General features: G+C 38.2%; 1 protein-coding gene and 1 pseudogene across 1 annotated transcript in view; one reads left to right on the top strand and one right to left on the bottom strand.

Annotated features, from left to right (window-relative positions):
• The window catches only part of CAMTA1 (calmodulin binding transcription activator 1), a 1,148,791-nt gene that overhangs the window by 1,110,706 nt on the left and 10,606 nt on the right, over positions 1 to 27,479 (bottom strand). The window contains exons 2-3 of the mRNA XM_023739374.1: positions 10,018 to 10,087; positions 5,028 to 5,146 (exon numbers count right to left, since the gene is read on the bottom strand). Of these exons, the coding sequence (XP_023595142.1) occupies positions 5,028 to 5,146; positions 10,018 to 10,087 (189 nt within the window). The remainder of the gene's footprint in view (positions 1 to 5,027; positions 5,147 to 10,017; positions 10,088 to 27,479) is intronic.
• On the top strand, positions 24,243 to 27,439 carry LOC111822139 (vitamin K epoxide reductase complex subunit 1-like protein 1 pseudogene; annotated as a pseudogene).

The following is a 27,479-nucleotide window of genomic DNA, read 5'->3' as shown; positions in this document are numbered from 1 at the left end:
AGTTGTGGGGTTGTTAACCAATGTCATAAAACAACATGTGTACTACTGTTTCATGAGAAACTATTTGTTCTGTAAGCCTTCACCTGAAGTACAATTAAAAAAATAAAAAATAAAATAAAAATAGAAAAAAGACTCTCAAATAAATGAAATAAAATAAAATAAACTGCACTTAATACAGAAATCTCTGAAGTTACCACCAACTAAAAACATTTGAGGCAACTTTAAGATCAGTATGAACTAGAATTCTATTTTGTTTGCTTACTCTAGAGAAACTTTGCATTAGAGGAAAAGCAAACAAAATAAAGAACATTTGTCATTCAAAAATAGTAGCATACAAAAGCGTTTAAACATGTTTGGGGAGAACATTTTCATTATGAAAGGTGCATGGTGCTGCATTAGTTAGGCTTTGGAAGCATGCCATTTGAAATCTAGATCCGGAGACTGGGGATTGCAGTAGTTGTATTTTAAGTCAAACAGCTAAAGCTAATTAATGACTAAACAAAAGAAATTTCAGTCTGGACAACATATATGGAGTTCTAATATACATAATTATAAAGTAGTCATTTGTGCTATCAGAAAGTTGCATTAGCATAATTATTTCTGGCTCTGGGCCTTAAAAATATTAACTTAAAATGCAGAAACCTTGTAATAGTTCACTTAATGAAAATGTGAATACCAAACTGATTATGAAATAAGAGTTGGTCCTTCTACAAATGTGCTGTGTATAATATATTCTTTCTACCCTGCCCTGGAAATAAATCAGGCCTAGCCCTTGAGGTTCAGTTCAGGATGGTTACACAGCTGCAAAATTTCTACTTTTAATATACTTTCTTCATTATTCAGAGTCCACAAAATCCTTTCAGTATCTGCTATTAAGATTCAAAACTACTTTCCTAAGAAATGAGTGGTTGCTACTTTTAAAATCTCATCATGCAAAAATACATTAAGTTTATGTATAATCCTTGAAAATCCAAACAAATAAAGAAGCCAAATAATTCTATGAAACAAGTCAGTGTGCTATTCTGAGAAGTATTAGAAGTCATTAAATAGCTGTCAGACCTTGGAAAAGTCACTCTGAGCTCTTCTTAGGGACAGATCGGGAGGAAGTGGGATGAGGCACCAAAGGATGTGGGATATGAAGCCAAAGTGCCGGGCCAGAGGTCCTAAGTCACCACTCTCTGGCTGGCTAGCTCTGGCTACATTACTTAACATCTCCATAGCTCAAGTTTTCTCATCTATAATATGAGGATAAACAACTAACCTACCTCATAGGGTTAATTCAAAGATTAAATGACATCAGTCATGTAAAGGGCTCAATAGTGCCTGGCATACACTAGATGCTCAATAAAATGTCTGCTATTAGTATTATTAATGTCATCCCACTATCAGTACCTTCCTTGTCTTCAGAACCTGAGAAAGGGTGTTTGAGGAAGCATAAACTAAAACTGATTTCTTTTTAGATATAACCTTTAACTTATTTTGCAACTGCAAGTAACAATAAAGAAGGGCAGGAGATTTTTATGTCTTTCAGTGGGTTACAAAAGGTTATAAGCAGTTTATCTAGGCGCTAGGATCTCTCTTATCTTCTAATAGTCTTTCTTTTGGTGACGTCAGATTTACCAAACATTAGCATATGAACCCAGGTAACTAATCCTATGTTAACTCTTTTTAATCCGAAACTAAATTACAGAATGAATTTGCTGAGTATTCTAATGTGGTTTAGAGTTACAAGTCTTTGATTAAAAGCCTAGAGAACACACAGCAGAATGCAAGTTCCTAAGAACTAATAAGCATCAAAGAAGAACTTAAACTCAGAGACAGGCCCAGTCAAGTGTGCTGTCTTGGCCAAATTATTTTAACTACTTTCTACCTATGCACCTTCACCTATAAAAGAAAAAATTACCCATCTTATAAGGATTAGAAACTATTATAAAGAAGTACCCAGTCACTAGCAAACAAAAGGTGCTCAATAAATGGCAATATATGGATGGGCACAATCACTCACTCTCTCCTCCTCTCAATAGACAAATACATTCCTATTTATACACACACATATACAGTACAAAAGTTGGGTTTTCTCAAATAATCACAAATATTTAGGTAGATCTGAGTAGAGGAATTCCTCAAAAGTACAGGGGAGTCAGAGTATACCTAGGAACTCAAATATAAAACACAGCAAAGGAACAGAGAATACGAGAGACAGAGAAAGACGACAGCTGAAATCATACAGGCAACCCAGGCTGCCAGTCCATGCCGTGAACATATGCTCAGCAATGAGAGTGAGATGGAAAACAAGAATCTGCTGCTCTCTCGACTGCTCTCGTCCCTACATGCCTCTCCCAATGTGAGTCTTGTCCTAGTGAGTGCAATTTAAAGAGATGTGCGTTTTGTACAATGTAGCTTCTAAATACAAGCTGACTACTTCATTTGGTCCTCAACCAAAGACACAGAAATCTATTCCAACTCTAGAAGGAGATCAGGCTCTTAATATTGACAATACAACTGAACTTAACTTTATGAGCAGTTCAAAGGATTTCATGGGCAATTCTGACTAACCACGACTTTGTCTCACGTAGGACAGAGCCCCAGTGAGAGACAAGTCTGTTGAAGTAGAGTTCCTTCAGGTTTTAATGTCCACATAAGGATGGCTGGATGCAAAAGATGAGAAAATGCCAATACCCAGTTAAATCAAAGAAGTAAGTGAATTAATAATAGTACTGATTGTTCTGTTCCTCCTATTGTCCAAGCCAGTTAAGGAAAAAAAGTGATGGCAGGTTACCATCACCAAATAAAACTCTGCAGAATTAACAACTCTTGATCTAAGTCTTCTGCTGCCACACTCAAGATTCCTCTATTTTTCCTAAAGCCAAAACAAGGAAAAAAAAGCCAACATCCTCCACGCAGAAATATGACCCAACCTTTAAATTCAGTTCTGTCAGAAGGTTTTTTGTTGGTGTTGAGCTAACATGTTACTCAAAGAACAAAGAACAAATGACTGCAAGAGACTAGGGTGTAAGGACATTAGCTGTGTTACCTCCTGTTGCCTCTAGCCTTACGAACATACTCTCCTTGCTAGTTTTCAGCAATAGCGATAGCTTGTGCAAAACAATCCACATTTTCTCCCCTAAACCCCCCCAGTTTTACATTTCACCAGTAAGAGATAGAGAAGTATTTTCTTCTGCAAACTTGGACTTAAGCAACACTGTGACCAATGGTCTGGGGGCGGTGGGGGATATATACTGGGCTCCTGGAAGGAAATACAGAACTTATTTTTCTTTTTACCTCAACCTCTATGAAAATTCTTTATTGGGCATTTTATAATGCATCTTATGTATTAGCATAGCGGAACACGTAAATAATTTATAGGTAATTAAGTATGTGAGACTTGAAGAGCTGTGCTCAAAAATTTCAAAAGTTTTGAAGCCACTGATCTGAATAATCTACCAACTAAATTTTTGACACTGTTCCATCCAGCTTGATAAGACACTCTAAAACCACTGATTTTAATTCATTAAGCAATTTCCAGTTTCAAATGTAATTTCAAATTATAATTAAAAGATATTGCCAATTTCATATAAAACATGATACTGAAAGAATACATAACTATTATATGGTTTACTGAATTTATAAATAAATTGGAGCTAATTGGGAACACTATGAAACATACTGAGTTTCTAAATAATTGATGGCCAAGTTGTGACCTACTGAAGAGTTTCCAAATTATATTATTTTGGTGAAAGAGTAACCATCTATTATTAAGACAAATTTCAGCATATTTACTTTGTTTTCAGGTCTTAAATGTTTGAAATAGTTAATAACTGATTAAAACAATAGGCCTCTAGGCTAGCTAACATTTGTCAATGCAAAAACTTGTCTGAAGGAAAATATAATTTATGCAAATAATTAAAACAGACATACCTTAAAAAAATGTTAAATCAGTTGAGACAAGATAACAAAGCTATGAGGTACTAGTGAGTATTAAATCTGTAAACTGATAAGTTAAAAGATTTTCAGCCTTATAATCTCTTACAACTCAAAACAAAAAAAGCATTCTAAGTCAAGAAGTTAGAGCCAAAGAATCTTTTTAAAAAACTTAAAAAAGAAAAAGGTAAATAGGCAGCACTATTTTCTTCTTGTGTCTTTTAACAAAACTGAGTGCCTAATAAGGGGCAGGGTGCTATTTAACTCAACTTGGAAGTAAATGAGCCAGCAACACGAATCAGCTTGTACCAACTTTGCAAAACCAGTAACCCCAATCATTTGAATTAAAGGAATATAATTCTCAAACTGATAACTACATGCCCAATTCTTTTCACCACACTAAACAGATATTACCCTAAAATGACATGCTCAGATTTCAAAATAAAAGGGATGACAAGATAATCCACCCCTAAGATTATGACCCCCAGATTAAAATTTGCCAAACAGAGGAAACATCATCCAAGAAGATAAGCTTTTATTTATTCTACTTCATCAATCTCCTTTCTAACTGCATGACAAATATACAATCTACTATACAGCCTTCGTTCTATTAAGGTAAACCAGTTAATCTTCCAAGTAAACTTCCTTCATCAAAAAGAATTAAGTGCTGTTTGGTAATAAGAAGCCTGCCCTTCCCAATTCTACAGAAACTTCACATTGTCAAGACACTGCAATGTTCTGTGGAAAACAGGGGCTGTATCTTAATATTAATTCATGACAACATAAGAACTAATGTCTAACTGAGATGGAAACAGAGTTAACCACACCTCAGAGACACCAAAATGCAAGAAAACACAAATATAAAAACTCATGCTACCTTAGTAAGTTAGCGTGCACATTTTATGTTTTCAATGCAAGCCAAGCAGACCAGAGATAGTTCAAGAAGCATGTTGGTATCTGTCATTCCAGATTAAATATTCTTCTCAAATACAATTCCCAAATTCAGTAATTTGAATTTAGACCTAATATAAAGTGATATTACGCAAAATGGTCTAACATGTTTGCCCTTAAAAAATTATACCTTTAAAAAACAGAAATGTATCTACCTCATTAGTGTTCCAGCGGTGCCTCTCTTTTGGTAAACTTGAACATTTCGGCAGACATTCAAGCAGCTTTTTCGGTAAAAAGATTTTTACATGACTACTATTGCTGTTCCCATGATCATCTATAAAGAAGAAAACAATAAATTCAGAGAAAATAAAAGAGAAAACCTCCTTTTAAGTATACTGGCAAAGTCAGAAACAACAGTTCAGTTTAGTTACTGTGCAGCCAAGAGTATCCGAAGGCTCCTAGTTAGTAAGACTCATTTACGTACTGATCAGACAGATGGCAGCAGGAATCTGGTCAAGAAGTACTAAAGGAAGACTGAGCTTTTGCTCTATGACAAGCCAGTGAAGAGGGACTACCCCAGCAGCTGCCCAAAACCAGAACATTACTTTTAAAAGTTCTTTCCCCATGCTGCCATGAAGCACACCAAAATTGCAAAATAATTTAACCTCACAAAACTCAGAAATCTTTTATTAGCCAGTTGAAAAAGTTTTTAAGTTATCTAAGTATGAAGAATTATAATAATACATAAGATTAAATTTTATCTGTAAACTAATACTACTTCATCTCCTACGGTACAAATGAAATTTATCGTTTCAAAAGCAAATCACAAATCTTATAAGGGATTTAAATCTGCAGTTAACTACCCACATATACATATCTATATAATTAATATATTTCATCAAAATGTAACTCTTCTAAATGAGTTAGAGAAAAGTTAATTATTTTCAGACTATATGGTACTTCTGATTACCTAATCATCAATCTACCTGATGCTTTCTAGAAGAGATCATTTCCTTTATATAACACTAAATATGCATTTATTATTTCACTTCTATAACAAAATCCCTTTGTCTGGCTCAAAATTTCTTGCCACTTTTGGCACACTTAGGTCAAAGTTTTGAATTACCCACTCCAATTTTTCTTGTGTTAAATGGAAGCCCCACCATCCAAAGGGTGTAATGCGTAACTAGGAACTAAGGAGCAACATATTAAAACATTATAGACCGAATCTGCTCCACTAAGTCACAGTTAAATCGACTTATCTGGGTATTAATAAAGTATTTAAAAAAGTACTGAACTCAAGAGTTGAGTCAGGCCCAGTTCTGCTACCTTCTACTTGTGTGACCTTGGGTAAGTTACTTAATATTTTCAGTTTTCCCAAATCAAGGAGAATTAGATGAACTCTAATTCTCTCCCAGACACAAATCTTCATAAAATTTACTGTCATTCATTAACTTAAAATGCTCTACAATTAAACAATTTTATATAGGCATACAGGCATTAGTTGATAATGTGAAGAGTGAAATACGACAATATATTTTCCAGTTATTTATTATAATCTTGGGTAGCATAGTCTCATTTTGGAACATGTGAAAAACATAAAAGAATAAAAAATAGTTTCTCAGGTCACAACAAAATACTCTCCCAACATCTTTCGTCTGATTAACTCATTTCTTTTCAAGGAAAAGATCTTAACAGGAAAATATTGGGCACAGAAATAAAGTCTAAAAATGTTTACTACATCATACAGAAATATTTTATAAAGATGAACTTGAAGAGAGTTTTAGCATACTAAATCCTTTTTGGTCCATGAACTACAAAACCAATTGAATTATAATACCCATCCTATATTTCTATAAGCAGTATACTCAAAAAAATTAAAAACTGACTGCTTTTAAGAATCCAAAATTTGAATTTAATAGCAAAAATAAGATTAAGCTTTTTAAAAATCTTCCTATAAAACCAAAAGGAAATAGCTCAACTAACAAAGTTCATAGAAAGTTCTGTATTAATTATACACTATAAAACCTTTGTAATTTTATGTGCTTATGCATGCTCCCTGCACTTCATCTTCCTGAGGGAGGTACCACGGGCCATAAAACTTTAAAGCATAGAATACCAAATCACATGAGACTTTACCTCCCTTCTCTCTTCCCCTACGTGGTTTTATTATTTTTTAAAATCTCCCATGATGTGTATGATTCTGAAGGTGGAGGTGAAATTCTAAAATCTATACTCAATTCAAATATTCACTATTTACAGGGTACCTTCTATGAAAGTAACACTATTCAAGGTGCTCAATCAATGTGCCTACTCTGAATTATATATAAGTAGTCATATCTCTAACAAAGCTGTCTGTTTAAAGTACAATTCTGAACAATAATGAACAGAATATTAAACCCCAGCTCTTAATACTATGTTTGTGATCACAACCTGATGTTAAATGTTCTGTCCTTTTAGACTCCTTGAGGAACCCAGCTGTCCTGTGGCATATAAAGTATGTCTAACTATGTATGGTTATATATGTGTGTATTAAGCATGTGTGTATATGTTTATGGCATATATATGCAGTGTGTGCATATATACTATATGTGTGTGTGTACAGTGCTCTTTTCAACAGCATAACTGCTATAGAAAATTCCTCAGTCTTCCTCTCTGATACCAAATCAAGCAGTGATGAATCAGCCCAAAGGCTTTTAAGAAGGAAAAGGAGAATGGCTGTGTAAGCACTGTCTCAATAAAGTTTCTAAACATAGCACTTTACGGGGCTGTGCAGCCGTGGGTTCAAAAGGAATAGGAGTATGACAGGCCAATAGGTTCCCCCTAATCAGTTTTTAAACTATGCTATTTCCAGAACCTTAGGTTCATACTGAATATAAATTGGATGTTTTTAAGAAACATAACAATGGACAAATTTTCCCACTATGCACTATGAAGATGGCAATTTTAATACTGGGAAAAGAATATTATCAACGCCAAGAGGCAAAATGTTAAAACTTCCCATATTTTCAAATTGCAGTTTTTCCAGTTAAAGTATATTGGGTAACTTTGCTTTTACACTGGAAAAGAACCACTCGCATAGCTATACTGTACAAAAATATCTTTTAATTAAAAGCTGCTTTTTAATGTTTTGGGAATAACTGTAAAAGGTAAAATAATTAGATAAGCACACATGCCAGTTTTTTAAAATCCTTTTACAGTATCTTGAGTTAACAGTAAAATTAAGGTATACACTGGTTTCAACTGCACCTCCGTATTTAATCCAAGTAGTTAAACTTTGACACTGCATAATGGTAGTGTCAACCAAATGACAGTACAACATCTCATTATCAGTATCTAGCAAAATATGCATGCATGATATATGACTTTACAAAATAATTTTCTAGCCTACTTCACAATAAAAATAACTAGTGAAGCTCTTGAAATTGACAGATGATCTGCTTGGCTGACAGCTATAATTCTAGAGAACGAACCATCCTTTCTAGTCAAGCTTCAAATATTTTCCAAATAATAATTTTAGAGGCATAGAATAATTTAACTAAGACTTTCTAAAAAGTACAAAAAAGCTCATTCACTTAATGTTAAGTAGGCAAAAAGTAGATTTCTCGTTTTCACATTTTATTTCTAAAAATTGAGATTCACATTGCCAAATCCTTATTTAAATCCAAAGAAATTCATTTGACCTTTTCCTTGGAACACTCTGTTGACTTCTGCAAGGTAAATTATAACTATATTAACTCTAACCTGGAAATGATACATCCATTCTATTTTGATTCATAATTAATAAAAAATAATTTTGGTTCTCTGAATAACAAACACTGTAATTCAATTAAGTTGATTATGATTAATCTCTCAACCCCTAAACTGAACTGTTCAAACTAAATTGGTATAACAGTGTATCAAATTGCTCAATCTTTTTGGGAATATATTTGATCAACAACTTGGAGTGGAAAAATTAAAAGGAAGCTCTACAATTTTCTGTTTAGCTCTAATTATTATGTGCTTAGATTTAATTAGTAGGGTAGGAACTGATTCAGGAAAACATAAGCACATATTGTTATATTCAAGTCAGCATAGTGCCCACAGCAGCAAATATTGCCATTACAAGCCTAAGACCTTTCAAATCACTATTCATTCAAAATAAATATTAATTAAGCATCAACTATGTGCCAAGCATGAATCTGATTTCTCATTATTCTTTTCTGAAGAAATTCTCCAAAATTAATTAAACACAACTGGAATTATCCAAAAGACTTTTTAAATTAAAAATAATACTTTTTAATAGAAAAGCATAATTTGTTTTGCTATTTAACAACCCCTCTCCTCTTCTTACTGCTGGATGATCATCAAATCTTACCCTATTTTTAGGTATCCCAGATTTACCCCTTTCCTGTCAATCATATTACCAAATCTCTGGTCTAGGTCTAGGTCAACTCATAACTCAGGTTCATCAATAAATTTCTCACTATTTATCTGCAATTACATTTTCAATCTAAAAAAATATGGATGGGGTAGATAAAGTAGGGCACGAAGTTTTGCAATCGGTCACTTCAACTTGGGTTTCAGGGCATCCTCTCCTGCATTACCTGCTTCACTTCATTCAAGTCCATTTGAACTACATGTGATCAAGTAAATCTATTTTCTATTATTTACTATGGGGTAAACATCTGTGGGATTCTACCACATATCAGGCACCCAGAAAGGACTTTACACTGCACTCTTTCATTTAATTCTGACAATAACCCATCAGGGAATAATTATCCCTGTTCTACAGATGAGGAAACTGAGGCTCAGATTAACTTGCCCAAGATCCACAGCTAATAAGTGGCTCAATCGGGATTCAAACATGGGTCTGTGGCTTTTCCCACAGTATCACACTGCTCCTACTCCAAATCACCTGGTATTCAATACTAGAAATACAGAATTGTTGTGTTAGTATCTAACATTTGTTCAATGCTTTGAATTTTCCATTTGATTAAACGCTTTGCCTTTTTCAATCCTCAAGGAAACTTATGAGGTGAGTATAATTGTTGCTTCCCCTAGAAGGATTAAGTAACTCATCTAAGATCACACAGCAAGTTAATGGCAGAACCCAGGTCTTCTCAGTCCTGGTCAAAGGCTATTTCCACTGCACTAAGATGATGGAATTACTCTCACTGACAAGCCCACCCCTTCCTGTAAGTCAAAAGCTTTTTCGAATCCTACCTTCTATAGGTGGCACGCTGTTGAGAACACAGTAGGTGCTAGTTCCGCAGAATACACTTTGGGAAACGCTCTAAGGAAACAGAAAATAAAATGTAAAACTAATCTTTAAAAAAGATATACACTGGCTCTTCTGTGATATTCCTGCCAAAGATATAAAACCTAAATCTAATCATGAGGAAACATCAGACAAATCAAAATTGAGGAACACTGCACAAAATGACTGGCCTGTAATCTTCAAAAGTGTCAAGGTCATGAAAATCAAAAAGGGCCGAGAACTGTTCTGAATTAGAGACATGCTCAAGAGAAGTGACCACTGGATGCAACCCGAGGTTCTGACTGGACCTTTATCTACAAAGCACATCGCTGGGTCAACTGGCAAAACTGGATTTTGAGGATTTGGTGGTAGAAATGTATTGATGCTAATTTCCTGATATTGACTACTGTTTTGTGGTTATGAAGGAGAACGGTCTTGTTTGTAGGAAATACATAATGAAGTATTCGACGGTCATGAGTATCATATCAGCAACTTATTCTCAAATGGTTCTGGAGAAAAAGATTCTTTGCACTACACCTGCAATTTTCTGTAGGCTTGAGATTGTTTCAAAATTTAAAATATGTATGTGTGGAAAAAGATATGTTGGTGAACATGTTTGGCTTGTGTTATTTTCTTTTTAATGGGGGGCACATGTACCATACATACAGTAAATTCTTACTAAGAAGAACCAATGCCATATTCATTTTTGCAGTTCAGTCAATATTCGATGACATTATTAACCATTTTCCAACAGTAAGCCCAGCACCCAACTCATCCAAAAGAATCCACTGTGTGCCAACTAGTAGTATGGCAGGGGTAGTAAGTCAGGAGGAAGTTGGAAGACAAGATCCCTGCTCTCAGGCTGCTTCATTTAAATAAAATTAACCTTTTCATGTGAAAATCTACAAAATGGTAACTTTAAGAAAAAGAAAGAGTCTTACCACCCAATTACTTTCAGTCCTAAGAATACCTTTTTTGCTTAGTTGCAATATTAAATAACTTTTAGATTATCCATCCTACATTATAAACCATATATTTACATACTTAGAAAATCAAAGACATTTTACAAGTTCAACAATCACCCTTAAGGTTTTATATTTAAAATATGAAGAGCCCAGTTCTACCACTTATTAGCTGTCCTTGAGGAAGTAATTTAATCTCCCTGTATTACCTCACCAAAAGAAGTAGAGATGAGACCTCTTTCCTGTCTCATAAGGTTCCTGGGAGAATTAAATAAGATAATGCATTCAAACATACACAACTTGAAGATTGTAGATAACGTTACTAAATTGTACATGCACAATTTGTTGAAATGGTGTATCCTTTGCTGTGTATATTTTCACAAAAAATAAAAAATAAATTTTTAAAGTACTTTAAATTCAGAAGTACCATACAAATATAAAATGCTATTACTTCAGTTAATAATCTTTAACAATGCTAACACTTTCTAAGAACACTTTCTAAGAACAAACTGAGGACTGCCTGAAATTTTTGTGCTAAAGAGTATTGAAATCAGACTAAACTTGACTTACATGAATTTTTAAGTTTCCTTTCCCATATATCTATAATCAAGAGCTTCAGAAGTCAAATTATTGTCAAGGTCCATATAATAAGTCTTTCTCCAGAACGTGACTACCAGCTACCACGATAACTATCAGCTCCCTAATTCTTCCTTTTCTGTTTCTGGAAAATTCTTGTTCCAGGACTTTTACTGTCCTCTCCCTGTTTGATTTAAATATTTAACCTGTGGTAACACCTAACCTCAGAATCCAGGTATCGTTTAGAGAATACAACATTAGTTTCTTCCTATGACTGAGCGCTGAATTACAGCGCATTATGAAAAGTGGTTGTTGTAAAGTCAGCAGTATTCTGACTTCTTGTAACATTTGCAAGAGAAACCAGCAACAGCCTACTAACCACATTTATGCAACACCTCATCTTAATGGAAAGTAGTTTCTGAAGTGAAATATGAAATTTTATGATGTTAAAAAAAACGTCTTAACATTCAAGGCTTAACACTTTCTGGCTTCCTATTATCAAAAAGAAGGCATAAGATCACCACTGATCAAGACATCCAACAACGGTCTGGCATCAAAAGTTCTGAAAATCACTGCTGTACAGCGGGACACACTAATGAACGACTTCATAAAAAGGGATTTTTATACCTGACTTCGAAGCTTGATTATAAATAAAACAGTGGTGAAATATATCAAATAACAACTCAGAGAAATTAAGCAATAAAATGACATAGCAGAAATATCAAGGACCACAACGAGCATGCTTTCTCCACAGCACTGCCAGTATCAGAAAGGGAAATGTATCACACAAATAATGCACTCAGCCCATTCAAATAAAATTACTGTGACCATACATAATAACCCAAAAAAATCAAACCCATTGCCATGGAGTCAGTTTCAACTCAGTGACCCTATAGGACAGAGCAGAACCGCCCCCATACGGTTTCCAGGGCTGTAGTCTTTAAATGGTCTTAATAGCTATTTTAACTAGAAAAGAAATTCACTCACGTAAGTTGAGAGTGAAATCAAGTCTTTCTACCCTCAAAACACCAGATTCTCAAAGTGAGTTAAGACAAGGAGCTAGGTGCTTTCATGTGGTCCCTTGAGATACATTCTAACTGTGTGTTTACAATACAGAGGTGGCTCAGGAATACAGGTGAAAGCACTGGCCTTAAAGAGGCTAGAGAGCCAGACTGTTAGTGAACTTCTTTTCCATAAGGAACACAGCAGAATGGGAAAAGCACGGCTTTAAAGGCAGACAGGAGTCCCTGGGTGGTGCAAACAGTTAAGCAGTTGGCTGCTAACCAAAAAGTTGGAGGTTCAAGTCCATGCAGAGTTGCCTTAGATAAAAGACCTGGTGATCTACTTCCAAAAAATCTGCCATTGAAAACCCTATGGAGCACAGTTCTACTCTGACACACATGGGGTCGCCATGAGTTGGAGATGACTCAATGGTAACTGAAAAAAATAGGCAGACAGATCCAGGTTCAAGCCCTCTCTTCGTCAGCAAGCCTTCATGCTTCTCTCCCTGGCTGACTCTTAAGTCTTGACTAAGACTTCTAGTCCCTTAGGAAGTCTTCCCTGGCAGGGTGGGGCTGCCCTGCTGGGTGCCTTTATAGCAGCAGCCTGCGCTTCCCTTGCAGACAACACATCTCTCTCTACTGCAAGTTCTTTCATTTGCTCTACAGATATTGAGTACTAACATGGCACTATTCCAAGAGCTGGGACACAGGAGTGAAAAAGATAGGCAAGGTCCCTGCCCTCGTGCAGTTATATTTTAATGGGGGCAAGGCTGATCAGAAATGGAGTACTTCCCAATAGGGACAAATGCTCCAAAAAAAAAAAAAAAACAACAGGGAAGTGGGAAGGAAATGAAATAGAGTGGTGCACTGTTTTAACGATCAAGTGGGAGAGAACACTGCTTCTAAGTGTATATCCACGCGGTGTGTTGTGATGAAGGAAATACTGATTACAGCATCAAGAAACCTGGATCAGTGGTTCTCAGCCTTGGTTACACAGTACAATCATCTAGGGAGATTTTTAAAATTCTGATGCCCACGCTGCAATCTTGGCCAACTAAGCTAGGATTTCTGGGGATGGGACCCAGGCATCAGTATTTTTTAAAGGTTCCCCAAGTGATCTAACATGAGAACCACTGAGGTAAACAGCTATGTGACTCTGGGAAACTGACTTCCCAGTTTCTCGTTAGTAAAATAGCAGGTTGAACAAGAGCAGAACTTCCCAAACTGTAATGCACAGAGATATCAGCTGAGGATCTTGTTAAAACACAGGTTCTGATTCACACGCATGGCTGGGGTCTCTAACAAGCCCCATGTGATGGTGATGCACTGATTCATGGCCACATTTTGATATGCAGGAGCTAGATGATCAATCAAGGAGCCCTGATGGAGCAGTGGTTAATGCACTTGGCTGCTAACCCAAAGGTTGGCAGTCTGAACCCACCAGCTGCTCCACGGGAAAAAGATGTGGCAGTCTGTTTCTGTAAAGATTACAGCCTTGGAAACTCTATGGGGCAGTTATACTCTGTCCTATAGGGTCGCTATGAGTCATAATCAACTCAGCAGCAATGAGTAGATGATCAGTCTAAAGATAAGGAATTAGATGTCATCCAGAAAAGATCCCCCCAGCCCTAACATTCCTCCACTGTGTAATTCCATGAATTCCTAATAAATGAAAAAAGTACCTCTGTTTGTTAATACAAACTATAGCACAAAACTACGACAGAATACCCAAGCATGATAATTAAAAGAAACTATATGGATGGTTACTCATTTAAGTATAGAGTCCAATGTCTGCTCTAAGTGCCCAAGTGGGGAGATACAGAAGCTCCATAAAATATATCTCCTGCCTTCAAAAACTGTCTCCTATCTAGTTGAGGAGTCAATATTGTAAAAATGTAATGAAGAAATATACACAAATAATTAAAGGCTAAAATTAGGGGCAGATGATAGCAATATGGCAGAAAGGAGAAATACGAATGTAACTATCTGTGTACTAAGCACCACGAACTCCTTAGAGGTATGTACTATGTTTTTTATTTTTTATTTTATTTTTTTATTGTACTTTAGATGAAGGTTTACAGAACAAACTAGCTTCTCATTAAACAGTACGCATACTGATTTATGACATTGGTTAACAACTGCACAACATGTCAACACTCTCCCTTCTCAACCACGGGTTCCCTATTACCAACTTTCCTGCCCCTCCTGCATTCTACTCCTTGCCCCTGGGCTGGCGTGCCCCTTTAGTCTCGTTTTGTTTTATGGGCCTGTCTAATCTTTGGATGAAGGGTAACCTCAGGAGTGACTTCATTACTGAGCTAAAATAGTGTCCGGGAGCCATACTCTCACGGTTTCTCCAGTCTCTGTCAGGCCAGTAAGTCTGGTCTTTTTTTGTGAGTTAGAATTTTGTTCTACATTTTTCTCCTGCTCTGTCCGGGACCCTCTGTTGTGATCCCTGTCAGAGCAGTCAGTGGTAGTAGCCGGGCACCATCTTGCTGTACTGGACTCAGTCTGGTGGAGGCTGTGGAAGTTGTGGTCTATTAGTCCTCTGGACTAATCTTTCCCTTGTATCTTCAGTTTTCTTCATTCTCCCTTGCTCCCAAAGGGGTGAGACCAGTGGAGTATCTTAGATGGCCGCTCACAGGTTTTTAAGATCCCAGACACTACTCACCCAAAGTAGAATGTAGAACATTTTCTTTATAAACTGTTATGCCAATTGAGCTAGATGTTCCCCACAAAACCATGGTCCCCACAGTCCTCAGCCCAGCAATTCAGTCCCTCACGGAGTCTGGATGTTTATGGAGGTTCCATGACCTGGATGGAATATGCTTTATTTCTTTTTGTCTCCCTTCAGAAAACTTAGGTAAGGGTCTCACATAGAGCCACGTTTTAAAAATATATGTATACATACATATATATATATATGAATGGTGAAAGAAATGCAACCAAATGCTATATAATAAGTGGTTGCATGCTTTTGAAGAGAGAAGTAGCATGATGAAAACTGTATTTACAGTTCTTTGAAATAAGGACTGAGAATGTTTAAGTCTCCATAGAGCACCTTTAAAGCTAACTGAGGATCCACAAAGCTTATTAAATAAAAGACGGAGAGACGCCACACTGCAGTGCAATAAACCCCTTCTACCAATTAGAAGTGCTACATTAAAAAATTTCTGTCACATATTTATCATAACTAAATTGATTCTTGAAATTCACTGCCCACACATTGCATATAACATTACATATAAATTAAAGCAGAGTCCAAAATTCTTAGCATCCTTACTAAACTCACCAATTCTGCCTCGCATTCTAGGCACCATGCTTAGATTAATTTAGGAAGCTATTAGAACAAACTGTATAATGGCTCAAATACCATAAATATTTACATCTTGCTCATGGACTGCCAAATAAACAAATCAGTCTTATAAGATACAACCAGAATGTTCCTTAGAAGCAAGGATGGCAAGACTTCCTCTTTCTTACTTTGGACACGTCATCACGAAAGACCAATTGCTAGTAAAGGACATCATGGTTGGTAAAGTGAGGGTCAGCGAAAACGAAGGAAACCCTCAATGACATGGACTGACCCAACAGCCACAGCAAACATAATAACGATCATAAAGACGGTGCAGGACCAGGCAACGTTTTATTCTGTTAAACATGGGGTCTCCGTGAGCCGGGGTCAACTCCACAATCGCTAACAACAACAACATGTAAAAATCCAAAACAGGTGTTCCTGATCAGCAGACAGCCCTTATCCAAGCAGTGACTTTCAGGCCCGCACTCCTTTCATCTGGTGACAGGAGCATCCTAGGTCACTGGGCTCCTCAGCATGAAGCCAGCAAAGAGGGAAGGTGCCTGGATAACTATACGCAGAGGGTTTTAAGGGCCAGGCCTGGGAGAGGCACAGCACTTCTCTGCTCCCGTACCACTGGCTAGAATCCAGTCACAAAGCCACGCCTAACTGCAAGAGAGGCTGGGAAATGTGGCCTGGCTACATCCTCAGGAAAAAGCAGAAATGGGATTCGTGATCAGCTAGCGCTCTGCCACAATGCCATCTGAAATTGTTTTTTAATTACATTAGAGTCATTCCTTTCAGAGATGTTTTCCGTTAACCTATAACTCCACCTTTAATCCCTAAGAGCATTCAGCATCTAAGACCAATCTAGTAGTTTTTCTTCTCTGATAAACATTTTTCTAACATACTTGAAATCAGACTCTATCAAGGGCATCCATGAAGGGATGTCTGGCTTTTACTAGGGTATCCCCAGCACTTAATACAATGCCTGGCACATAACAGAAGCTCAAATATTTGGTGCGTTCATGAATGAATGACATTCCCCCCCAAAGTTCACAGAAAAGAAAAAGAGCAGTTCCATTTCTTGGCCTTAGTGATGGTGGTGGGGTCATCTAACTGTCTTTTTTAAGCACCTTCTTCCCTTCTCTTTGCACAGCCCCAAGCTGCTGCCTATCCTTCTGGTCCCTGCATAATCACTGTGATTGCTGTGCCCATGGACTGCTCTAACCATTGAGACAGAACGAATGACTGAGCAGGAAGCAGGGTAGAACCGGAGTCTCAATCCAGCAATGCCCAAGAAAGCAAGCAATAAGAAAAAGCTACTTTCTACCCACTAAGAACTAATGGGGAAAAAATACTCCACAGTTTTCAAGGACAGCAATAGAGCCAATACTAAAATTTCTGGCTAGAGCACAAGCCTGCTGAATAAAAGAGCAGTGTTGGTCAAAGGACATGCTTTGGAGACACCCCATACCATCAGCTTAACGTTAGCTGAGAATGGAAACCAACATGTTCCCGAAAACACAAGTAATGTCATCCTTTTTCTCTGAACCAAAAAAGGTTAGTGGGGAAGAAAAAATTATGAAGTTATGTGAACAAAAATAATTTTTGTTCATTTTCAAGACGTTTAAAATATACCGTAAGTGCTACTATAATAACCTTCACAACACTCCCATGGGACTGGGACAGAGAGAATATTAAAGTATACACTCAAGTTAAAAGGAAAAATTCTGATAGGCGGCTGGCTTCCTACTACTGGAGGAGGCTAAATAAAAAAGTGAAACAGTAACCTCTAAGGTAATTGGGGCACAGACCATTTTAGGCTCTCAAATTGAGTTCAACACCTAGAATTGAGTTCAAAAGCAAACAAGTAACTAGAACAGAACACAAAACAGCTAGAGTTCTAAGAAGCTTATACAGGAACTAATACTACAATATACCAAGTCTAATTTATGACCTGAGAAATCACATTAATTGATTCACTATTACCAGAGATTCATGTAAAGTGTATTTAAAGTGATTTTAGAAACATATAGGCTATTCTTTCTAGATATGAATCACAGTATCATTAAAATTGTCATAAATTTAATTTGGCTAGGAAACCAGTAAGCTCAACATTCTGAAAATAGTCAAAGAGCACTTACTAAACATCCACATTTGCACAAATAGATTCCAGTAGAATATATTCAGAAAAAAACTATATAAAGTTTAACTTTACATTGTCTTACTAGTACTTATCATTACTAGTACTAACAATAATAATAATTTTTTAACTCCTTAGAGATGTTGTTGTTAGGTGCCGTCGAGTCAGTTCTGACTCAGAGAGACCCTACAGGCCACAGCAAAACTGCCCCACAGAGTTTCCAAGGAGCGGCTGGTGGATTCGAACTGCCGACCTTTTGGTTAGTAGCCAAGCTCTTAACCACTACATCACCAGAAGAATGTAAGGTCCTTAGAGACAGAGCATTATAAAATGTCAACAAAATCAACCCAACAAACGAGGCACTCTATTTGAATAATGCCATGTATAATAAGGATTTTCATATATAAAATCTTACTTTAATCCTGAGACAGCAGAGTAGATAGTAAGCCTATTCTGGAGAAGGTGACACCAAAGCATGGGTACAAGCACCTGCCAAGCAGCACAGACTAAGAAAGAGCAGAGCCAGAACCAGAACCAGGGCTTCCTATACTACTCTTGTGCTATCTCCACAAAAACTCACTGCTCTCTCCCTAATAATACAATAATGCTTTCCCACAAAGAAACACTGCAAAAGTTTGGGCAGAAAAAGTAAACAAGTTGCTCTGACAAAAAGTTAAAGCAAATGTAGACACTGAGGAATAAAGAATATCTAAAATCTAAGACATCCTAAAGAAAAGGAGATCTAGACTAGCACTGAGGTCGCTGAGTGGTGCAAATGGTTTGTGCTCAGCTACTCATTGAAAGGTTGGCAGTTTGAATCCACCCAGCTGCACTGCAGAATAAAGGCCTGGTGATCTACTTTCAGAAGAGTACAGCCACTGAAAACCCTATGGAGCACAATTCTACTCTGACACCCGTGAGGTCACCATGAGTCAGAATCAACTCGACAGCAACAGGTTTGGGTTTTTTTAATTAGCAGTAGAATACAATGCTACTACTATATACACATAGGTGTTGATCTTGTCATAAAAAGATTTTCCATGCTTTACAAACATTTTTCGGTCCAGGAATCACAGAAGACCGATCACCTATCACCACTTGCTACTGCCCAAAAAAACCTAACCTAAAACCTCATCAAAACTAAAGGAGAGAATGACACTGTTGCTCATAACACAGCAATGAGGCATACACTAAGGAAATGGCAGTTGCACTCCCCTGAACGGAACTCAGCTATCTGGGAACCTCACCTAATCCCAACATAGCCAAAACCTAGGAAGTAAGCCAAGACACACTCTCAAGCCAAAACAGATTTTTATGAAGTCCATGCACAAAAACTCACACATTCTACTGCAAGAAGAGTCTCTTCCACCCCTACTCCTAGCTTGGTTACCATTAAACACAGTTCTAATAAGCTTAATTATCACGTTGCCAAGCCCAGAGAAGATTAGAAGCAACAAATCAGAAAGGGAAGCAGGACAGCTAGAAATTGTCGCAGAGGCAAAAAAAAATGACAAGGGACAGCAAGGGCAGATTTTTTTTTTTTAAACGATAAAAATCAGATGCAAGGACTTGAAAGGTGCAGCAGTTTGGGGTCATTTATCATAAAAGTAAACACTCTACTCAAAAGGCCCTAAAAATATCACCGTGTTAAATAAAGCCCAGTTTGATAACTTATGTATAATATATCGAACCCAGGTTAACAAGGAAAATGTAAGTTAAGTTCCATGTGTTCTACTTAAGACAGAGGAAAAGGTAATAAAGTTTAATACCTTTTGTTTTTATATCACTTTACATTCTACAAAATACTTCCACATGAATTACCTCATTTGACCCTCAACAAAATCATAAGACAGGAAGAGCAGGTATCTCTACCGGCCAGGCACCAGGCTAGGAATTTGCTAGTAAATAATTCCATAATTTTATCAAGGCAGATGGGTTTATCATGGCAATTATAATACAGTATGATAACTGCTCTAACAGGAGAGAGCACAGAGAAGGCACCTGCCCAGTCTTATTGGGTGGAGGAGGTGACAAGAGGTCAGGGAAGGCTTTCTGAGGAAGCTCATCAACATGATTGTATCTTAATCCTCACGTGGAACTTCACCTCCAAAACTCCTCTCTCCGAAATCTCTCATCCTTCTACCTACATTCTACTGCGCCGGTTTCTGAAGATCCAGTCCAAGGCCTTCTGGTCCTATCATCCCCTCACTACCCTATTTGCCACTGTGGTAGAAAGACTTTATGATGGACCTCCCATGATTCCTACCTCTTGATATTCACATCTTTATGTAATCCCCTCCCCGAGTATGCGCTGCACCTAGTGACTTGCTTCTAACAAATCGAATATGGCAAAGGTGACGGGATGTCACTTCCATGTTCAGGTTTCGTAAGATTGTGACTTTCATCTTGCTAGCTCACTGTCTCAGTCATCTAGTGCTGCTGTAACAGAAATACCACAAGTGGATGGCTTTAACAAAGAGAAATTTATTCTCTCACAGTCTAATAGGCTACAAGTCCAAATTCAGGGCATTAGCTCCACGGGATGGCTCTCTCTCTGTCAGCCTCTGGAGGAAGGTCCTTGTCATCAACCTTCCCGTGGTCGAGGAGCTTCTCAGGTGCAGGGACCCTGCGTCCAAAGGATGCACTCTGCTCCCGGTGCTGCTTTCTTGGTGGTATGAGGTCCCCAACTTTCTGCCTGCTTCTCTTTCATCTCTTCTAAGATAAAAGGTGGTGCAGGCCACACCCCAGGGAAACTCCCTTTACACTGGATCAGGGATGTGACCTTAGTAACAGTGTTACAATCCCACCCTAAACTTCTGTAACATAAAATTATAATCACAAAATGGAGGACAACCACACAATACTGCGAATCATGGCCTAACCAAGTTGACACATATTTTGGGGGGACACAATTCAATCCATGACACCCTCTCTCTCCCTTGCTGGCTTTGAATGAAGCAACCTAGTATGCTGGAGAGGCCCATAGGGCAAGAAATTGAGGGCAGCTTATGGCCAACAGCCCACAAGGAACTGAGACCCTCAGTTCAACAGCCCACAAAGAAGTGGGTTCTTCCCCAGTCAAACCTTCAACCGAGAGCCCAGCCCCAGATGACACCTTGACTGCAGCCTGTAAGAGACCCTGAAGCAGCAGACCTAGCAAAGCCGTGCCTGGACCCTTGACCCACAGAAACCATGAGAACATGTATGTGTGTTCTTCTGTGGTAATCTGCTGCACAGCAACAGGTAAGTTTGTGGTAAATCTGTGCTAAGTTTGAGGTCATCTGCTATGCAGCAATAGGTAACTAAAATACCCACAGTCCAACAGGCCCCAGTGATTTCTTTTCTCAGCATGGACTTGATCATTCATTTCACTATCATTTTTACCAGCATTCTTCATTTACCACCAAAATTCTTGGAAGAATTATCTACCCTCTTTCTCTCTGCCCCTTTCTCATTCACTCTTCATTATCAAATTGACAAAATCAATAGCTTTTGCTTAAGTCTTCATTCTACTTGATCTTTCTACAGCATTAAAACCAGTAACTTCCTTAGAGGCCTCTGCACTTAGCTCCACTGACGTTACATTCTTCTTCTATTACCTCTCTAACCTTTCCTTCTCAGCTTCCCCTGGTCCTCTCCCCTCTGGCCGTACTTAAATGTAAGCATTCATCACATTTCTGCCCTCGAGTCCCTTCTCTTCTCCCAGGTGATCTCACCCACTACTATGACCTCTACTCTTAATTCTTTTGAACTGATTTATTCATTTCATTCATTCATCTAATAGGCACTGTTCTGGGCAGGAGTTATAGAGCAATGAACAAGACAAGCAGGGTCCCTGCTCTCATGAAGCTTGTACTCTAAGGAGGGCTGTGCTGGAGTGTTTCTATTTGCCCCTCAGGATCTACCCACCATCCTTCTCCACCCTGCCCTGCACCCAGGAGGCTAACCTCTATGACCCCATCACAGGGCTCACTTTGACCTCAGAAAGTGCAATGGGAAAAAAAAAAAAAAAGGAAGTGATATGAATGACTCCCTAATCTCTCCATGTGGCTCTAACCTCTCTCCTAAGTTCCAGATCCATATTTCCAATGTCATGTTGTACACGCACATTCCAAGGGCACCTCAATTACGTCTAAAACAGAATCGATATCTTTGCATCCAGTCTCCGCAATACATATCCCTCCTGTATTCTCCATCTCAAAAGACAGGCAGCTGGAAACCACCAGTGGCTCCACGGGAGAATGATGTGGCAGTCTACTTCCGTAAAGATTTACAGCCTTGGAAAGTCTACGGGGTTGCTATCAGTCAGAACCGACTCAACGGCAGTAGGTTTTGAGTTTTGGGGTATTACCTATCCCAGTTAATGCTCACACCAAACTCCCAGCTGTTGAAGTTCAAAAGCTAGTCACCTTCAGCTCCTCTCGTCCTTCAAGCTCCTCCATCCAATCAGTCAAAAAAGTATGTCTCTCCATACACACAACTTCAGCCACCAGCTCCTTTCCTCAACCCACTGCTACCAACACTCTTGCCCAGGAGCTATTTTCTCCCCACTCTGGTCCTTCCTATTTGCTCATTCATTCACTCATCCTAGGTGCCAGGTGCTTGTCTCTGACCTCTAAAAGCACACATCTAATTGAGGAAGAAAGAGAAATAAACAAGTAACTACAATGCAGACTAAAATGTGCTATAATTGGGAAAACTGGATGGTGCTAGGTGCACCCAGAAAGGTCATTCAACCCAATCTGGGAGGAGAGGCAAGGTCAAGAAGGCTTCTCAGACAAGTAAGCTGAAAGCCAGAGGACAGGGAGGAGCCAGCAAGGCAGAGCACACGTGTGATCAGTAGAGTGAACGCATTTGGTAGGAAAGTGCATCTTCTAAATCCAGGCAATAGCATGTGCAAGGCCTAAACCCAAGAGAAAGCATGGTGCCCTGGTGCCATGAGAATCTCAAAGAACTTAACATGACTGTATAGTGAGGGTGAAGCTGGAGAGGTAAGCAGGTGGCCCTTATTAGCACCTTAAAGGAGAATCGATTTTATCCAATCAATTCCACTCCTCTGCTGAAAAACTCAAAAGCCTCTCCCAGAGCAGACAAAATCCAGGCTCCTCAGTCTAGCCTCTACAATTTGACCCCTATCTACTTTTCCTGGCTTACCTACCTGGCATATGCACCCAGAATTCCAGCCACTCCCTGTACTCTCCTGGCTCTATGCCTTTGCTCCATTTCCTCTGCTTAGAATTTCTCCTCCAACCACCATGTTTGCCTGTCTGATTCCAGGTCAAATTCTACCCCTACCAAAAAGTCATCCCAACTTCTCCCAGTGCATTATTACAGCATTTATTACCAACTGTCTTGAATCACTTACATCCATATCTGCTCCCCTGCAGGATGGAGATTTCACAAGTGCCATGCACAGTGTGCTTTGTGTATAAACTGAAGTAAACTCTAGTTTCAAAGACCAGGGAAAATGTTCAGAAAAGTATTCAATACACCAGCACTGCATTTCCAAGTGGCCAACCATGGACGGTCACAAATAGTTATTTCTAAATTATACGAATACAATCAAAAGCCTAGATTTCTGTATGTTTTCCTATATCTCTAAATAAAAATGGTTACACTCTGCCTCATAAGATTAAAAACAACAGAAAAGCTCAGAGAAATTAAGTTACTCAAAGTCACTAGGCACTTAAGAGGCAGAGTAAAGGCCAGAGCCAAGTCTTCAGATACTCCTTCCCAAAAGTTATAAACAACCAGAATATGACCAGAGTATTCCCACACATTTCACTAACCAGCTCATCCTATTACCTAGCACTTCTTTCCCTGATTCTTCCCTCAACTCACATTTTCCTTCAGAGCTCAGCTCAAGAAGCCTCCCCAAACTCTCAAATCAGTCAACTCCTTTATGCTACATTACACTCGCCTTCACGGCATTGACTGCAGTTGTAATTTCATGATGACACCTTGCTTAATAGCAGTCTCACCACCCTCCCACCCTCAACCCTCTACCCCCCATGAACTACATAAGCACAGGGACTGTGGCTGTTTTCCCTGTACCTGGCACATCAAAAAAACCCATTGCTGTCGAATAGATTCCCACTCACAGCGACCCTATAGGACAGAGAACAACTGCCCCACAGGGTTTCCAAGAAGTGGCTGGTGTATTCAAACTGCCAACCTTCTGGTTAGCAGGCTTAGCTCTTAATCACTGCACCACCAGGGCACATGAAGACACTAAATTATTTGTTGAATAAATGAATTGATTTAGGACTACAAGATCCTAGAATATCTTCTGAAACCTCCAATAATAATAACAAAAATTGTATCAATTTTAATGTCACAAAGTTATTGTTAATATATTCAAATTATTTGATAATTAAACATTCATATATGGCATCTATGTTAAGTTCCTATAAACCAGAATGCATGCTAACAAGAATACCACATTTTTTCTCAACATGGAAGGCATTAGCAAACTTTCATCAAAAGAGCACATACTACAATATGCCAACCTACAGATTATATGGAATAGTTATTTGCTCTCTTTATCCTGAAAAGTCCAATTCCAGCCTAACAGTGAATTATCATGCTTTACCAAGGCAGGCCACTGTATTAATAAATTAAACCAACAGTATATTTTTAAGACAATGCTTGAGTGCTTGATTTAGCCAGTAGTTCCTAAGCAAACGCTAGATCCATAAGAAGGAATTAAACTCCCTAAATTAATCCACAGATTCAACACAATCCGTATCAATATACCAGCTGCCTTTTTTGCAGAAATTGACAAGCTGATCCTAATATTCAGAAATCCAAGGGATCAAGAATAGCCAAAACAATCTTGAAAAAGAACAAAATAGGAGGACTCACATTTTCCAACTTCAAAACTTAATACAAAGCTACAATAATCAAGGCTGTAAGGTACTCACAGAAGGACAGACATATGGATCAATGGAACAGAACTGAGACTCCAAAAATAAACCCACATTTATGTCAACTTATTTTCAACAATGGTGCCAAGACCATTCAACAGGAGAAAAAGAGTCTTTTCAACAAATGGTGCTGGAATAACTGGATATCCACATGCAAAAGATGTGGACCCCTAAAAGAAAGCTGGATCCCTACCTCACACCATTTTCAAAAATTAAAATAATAGATCAGAGGTGCACCGCCGGGATCCTGTTCTCCATCTACGCCTACCATGAGGAGCGCGAGAAGGAGTGGGACCCTGAGCACCGGGCCCTGTGCAACCTGGGGCCCTGGGTGAAGTGCTCCGCTGCCCTGGCCTCCAGATGGGGTCGAGGATTTGGTCTTTTGGGTTCCATTTTTGGAAAGGATGGTGTATTAAACCAGCCAAACAGTGTCTCTGAACTTATATTTTATATACTACAATTATTACTTCGCATGACAGCGAGTGCAGGTGCAGCTTTGATCCTTATGACGTCCTCCATCGTGTCTGTCGTGGGGTCTCTATACCTGGCCTACATTCTGTACTTTGTGCTCAAGGAGTTTTGCCTCATCTGCATCATCACATACGGGCTGAACTTCATTCTTCTTATCGTCAACTACAAACGACTAGTGTACTTGAACGAGGCCTGGAAACGGCAGCTGCGCCCCAAGCAGGACTGACAGCCGCTGGGCTCCTGACTGACAGTCTCAAGTTCCTTTTCCATTAAGTTTATTTTGCAGCAGTTTTTTTTTTAATTCTTCACAACAGACACTCTCCCCGAAAATCTTAAACTGATTTTTTAAAATCCTGTAAATTAGAAGAGGCCCTAGCTGTTTTTTGTGTCAATCTTCAGTTTAAATATGGATACAAAAAAGGATTTACCGAGCCAATCAAAGACAAGCTTTAACTTTACTTTGAAGATGTTTCTGAAATAGTAAAATGTCACCCTAACCCCCTGCCCAATTATAAAGTGAGCAACCATTGCTAGTAATTCTCTGAGGTGTATAAATTCAATTTCAGGTATAACAGATGTGATCATGACATGAAAATATTTTAGAATAGATACTGTATTAAATATCGCCATGTTTACAATATGTAATATGTTTTTAGCCAATGGATTTAAACGTGTAGATTCAACTAGAATCCATTTATGTGATATTTGTAAATAAAGGTAGAAATATTGGATCCACCCCTGCAGAGCTTACTGTACAGGTTACTCAAGGTGTAGCAATGAAGAACTGCCAGCTCAGTGCTGACAGATGAACTAGTGAAAATAGGAAGCCCATCCAGATAGCATCTCATGAAAAGTACTGGCAGTCGAGGGTACAGCATTGACAGCAGAAATATAGGATACAGGGTGGTTGGTTCATCTCCTTCCTCTGAAAGGAAGAAACTACATTTGGATGTTCAAGTCAAGTTTGTACCTAGTCATAAAACTGGACCAGTTGTAACCGTACAGAATGAGTCATGTAACCAGACTTCCAGTCCATGGCATTGAGGACACTGATGATGAAAAAAATGGGTAGATTTCTTTTGAGAAAAGCTGGAAACATTAATATGGTAATTTTAGGTCAAGTCTCTTATGACAGTTGAATTCTCACCCAGATATTTTTCCTTCATGTTGGTGCCAGTCAGCCAACCAGACAGTATTACGACTCTGACGTAACCAGGATAAGCCCAATCGCTCCAGAGAAGAACTGCTCTATTTGGTAGTTGTTTCCCTGTTTCCTTCCGCACTAACTAATCAGAGTTTCCTTCTGCAATAACTAATCAGATGTCTAGTTGAACTGGTTTAGGATCAAATTAGATTTGTAAACTTCAGGGTGGGCATTCTGCTCAGTTTGTCATCAGAGGAGCTACTACAGGTAGAGATGCCTGCAGGTGAATCATAGTAACATCGTCACCGCTCTCTGATAACTGTGGGAGTACAGGAGGGATTTTTATAGTGATCTGAATAAACCCAAATGAAATTGTGGAAAAAAAAAAAATAATAGATCAGAGACTTGAATGTAAGAGCTAAAACCATAAAACACTTAGAAGAAAACATAGGTGTAAATCTTCATGGCCTTGGATTAGGCAATGGTTTCCTAGATATGATGCCAAAAGCCTAAGCAACAAAAGAAAAAATAAACTGTACTTCATCAAAATTAAAAACACTTGTGCTTCAAAGGACACCATCAAGAAAGTGAAAAGACAACCCACTGAATTGGAGAAAGTATTTGTAAATTATATATCTGATATGGGACTAGTATCCAGAATATATAAAGAACTCCTACAATTCAACAATAAAAAGACAACCTAATTAAAAAATGGGTAAAGTATTTGAATTCAAAAGTTTCTCTAAGGTATACAAAATAGCCAATGAGCACATGAAAAGATGTTCAACATCATCATTCACTAGGGAAACATAAATAAAAACCAGAGTGAGATACCACTTCATACCCACTAACGAAAAACCAAACCCGTTGTCAAGTCGACTGTAACTCATAGTGACTCTACAGACAG

This window comes from Trichechus manatus, unplaced genomic scaffold (genome assembly GCF_000243295.1).
Source record: "Trichechus manatus latirostris isolate Lorelei unplaced genomic scaffold, TriManLat1.0 scaffold00133, whole genome shotgun sequence".
Lineage (NCBI taxonomy): Eukaryota > Metazoa > Chordata > Mammalia > Sirenia > Trichechidae > Trichechus > Trichechus manatus.
This window is presented reverse-complemented; position numbering and strand designations above follow the sequence as displayed.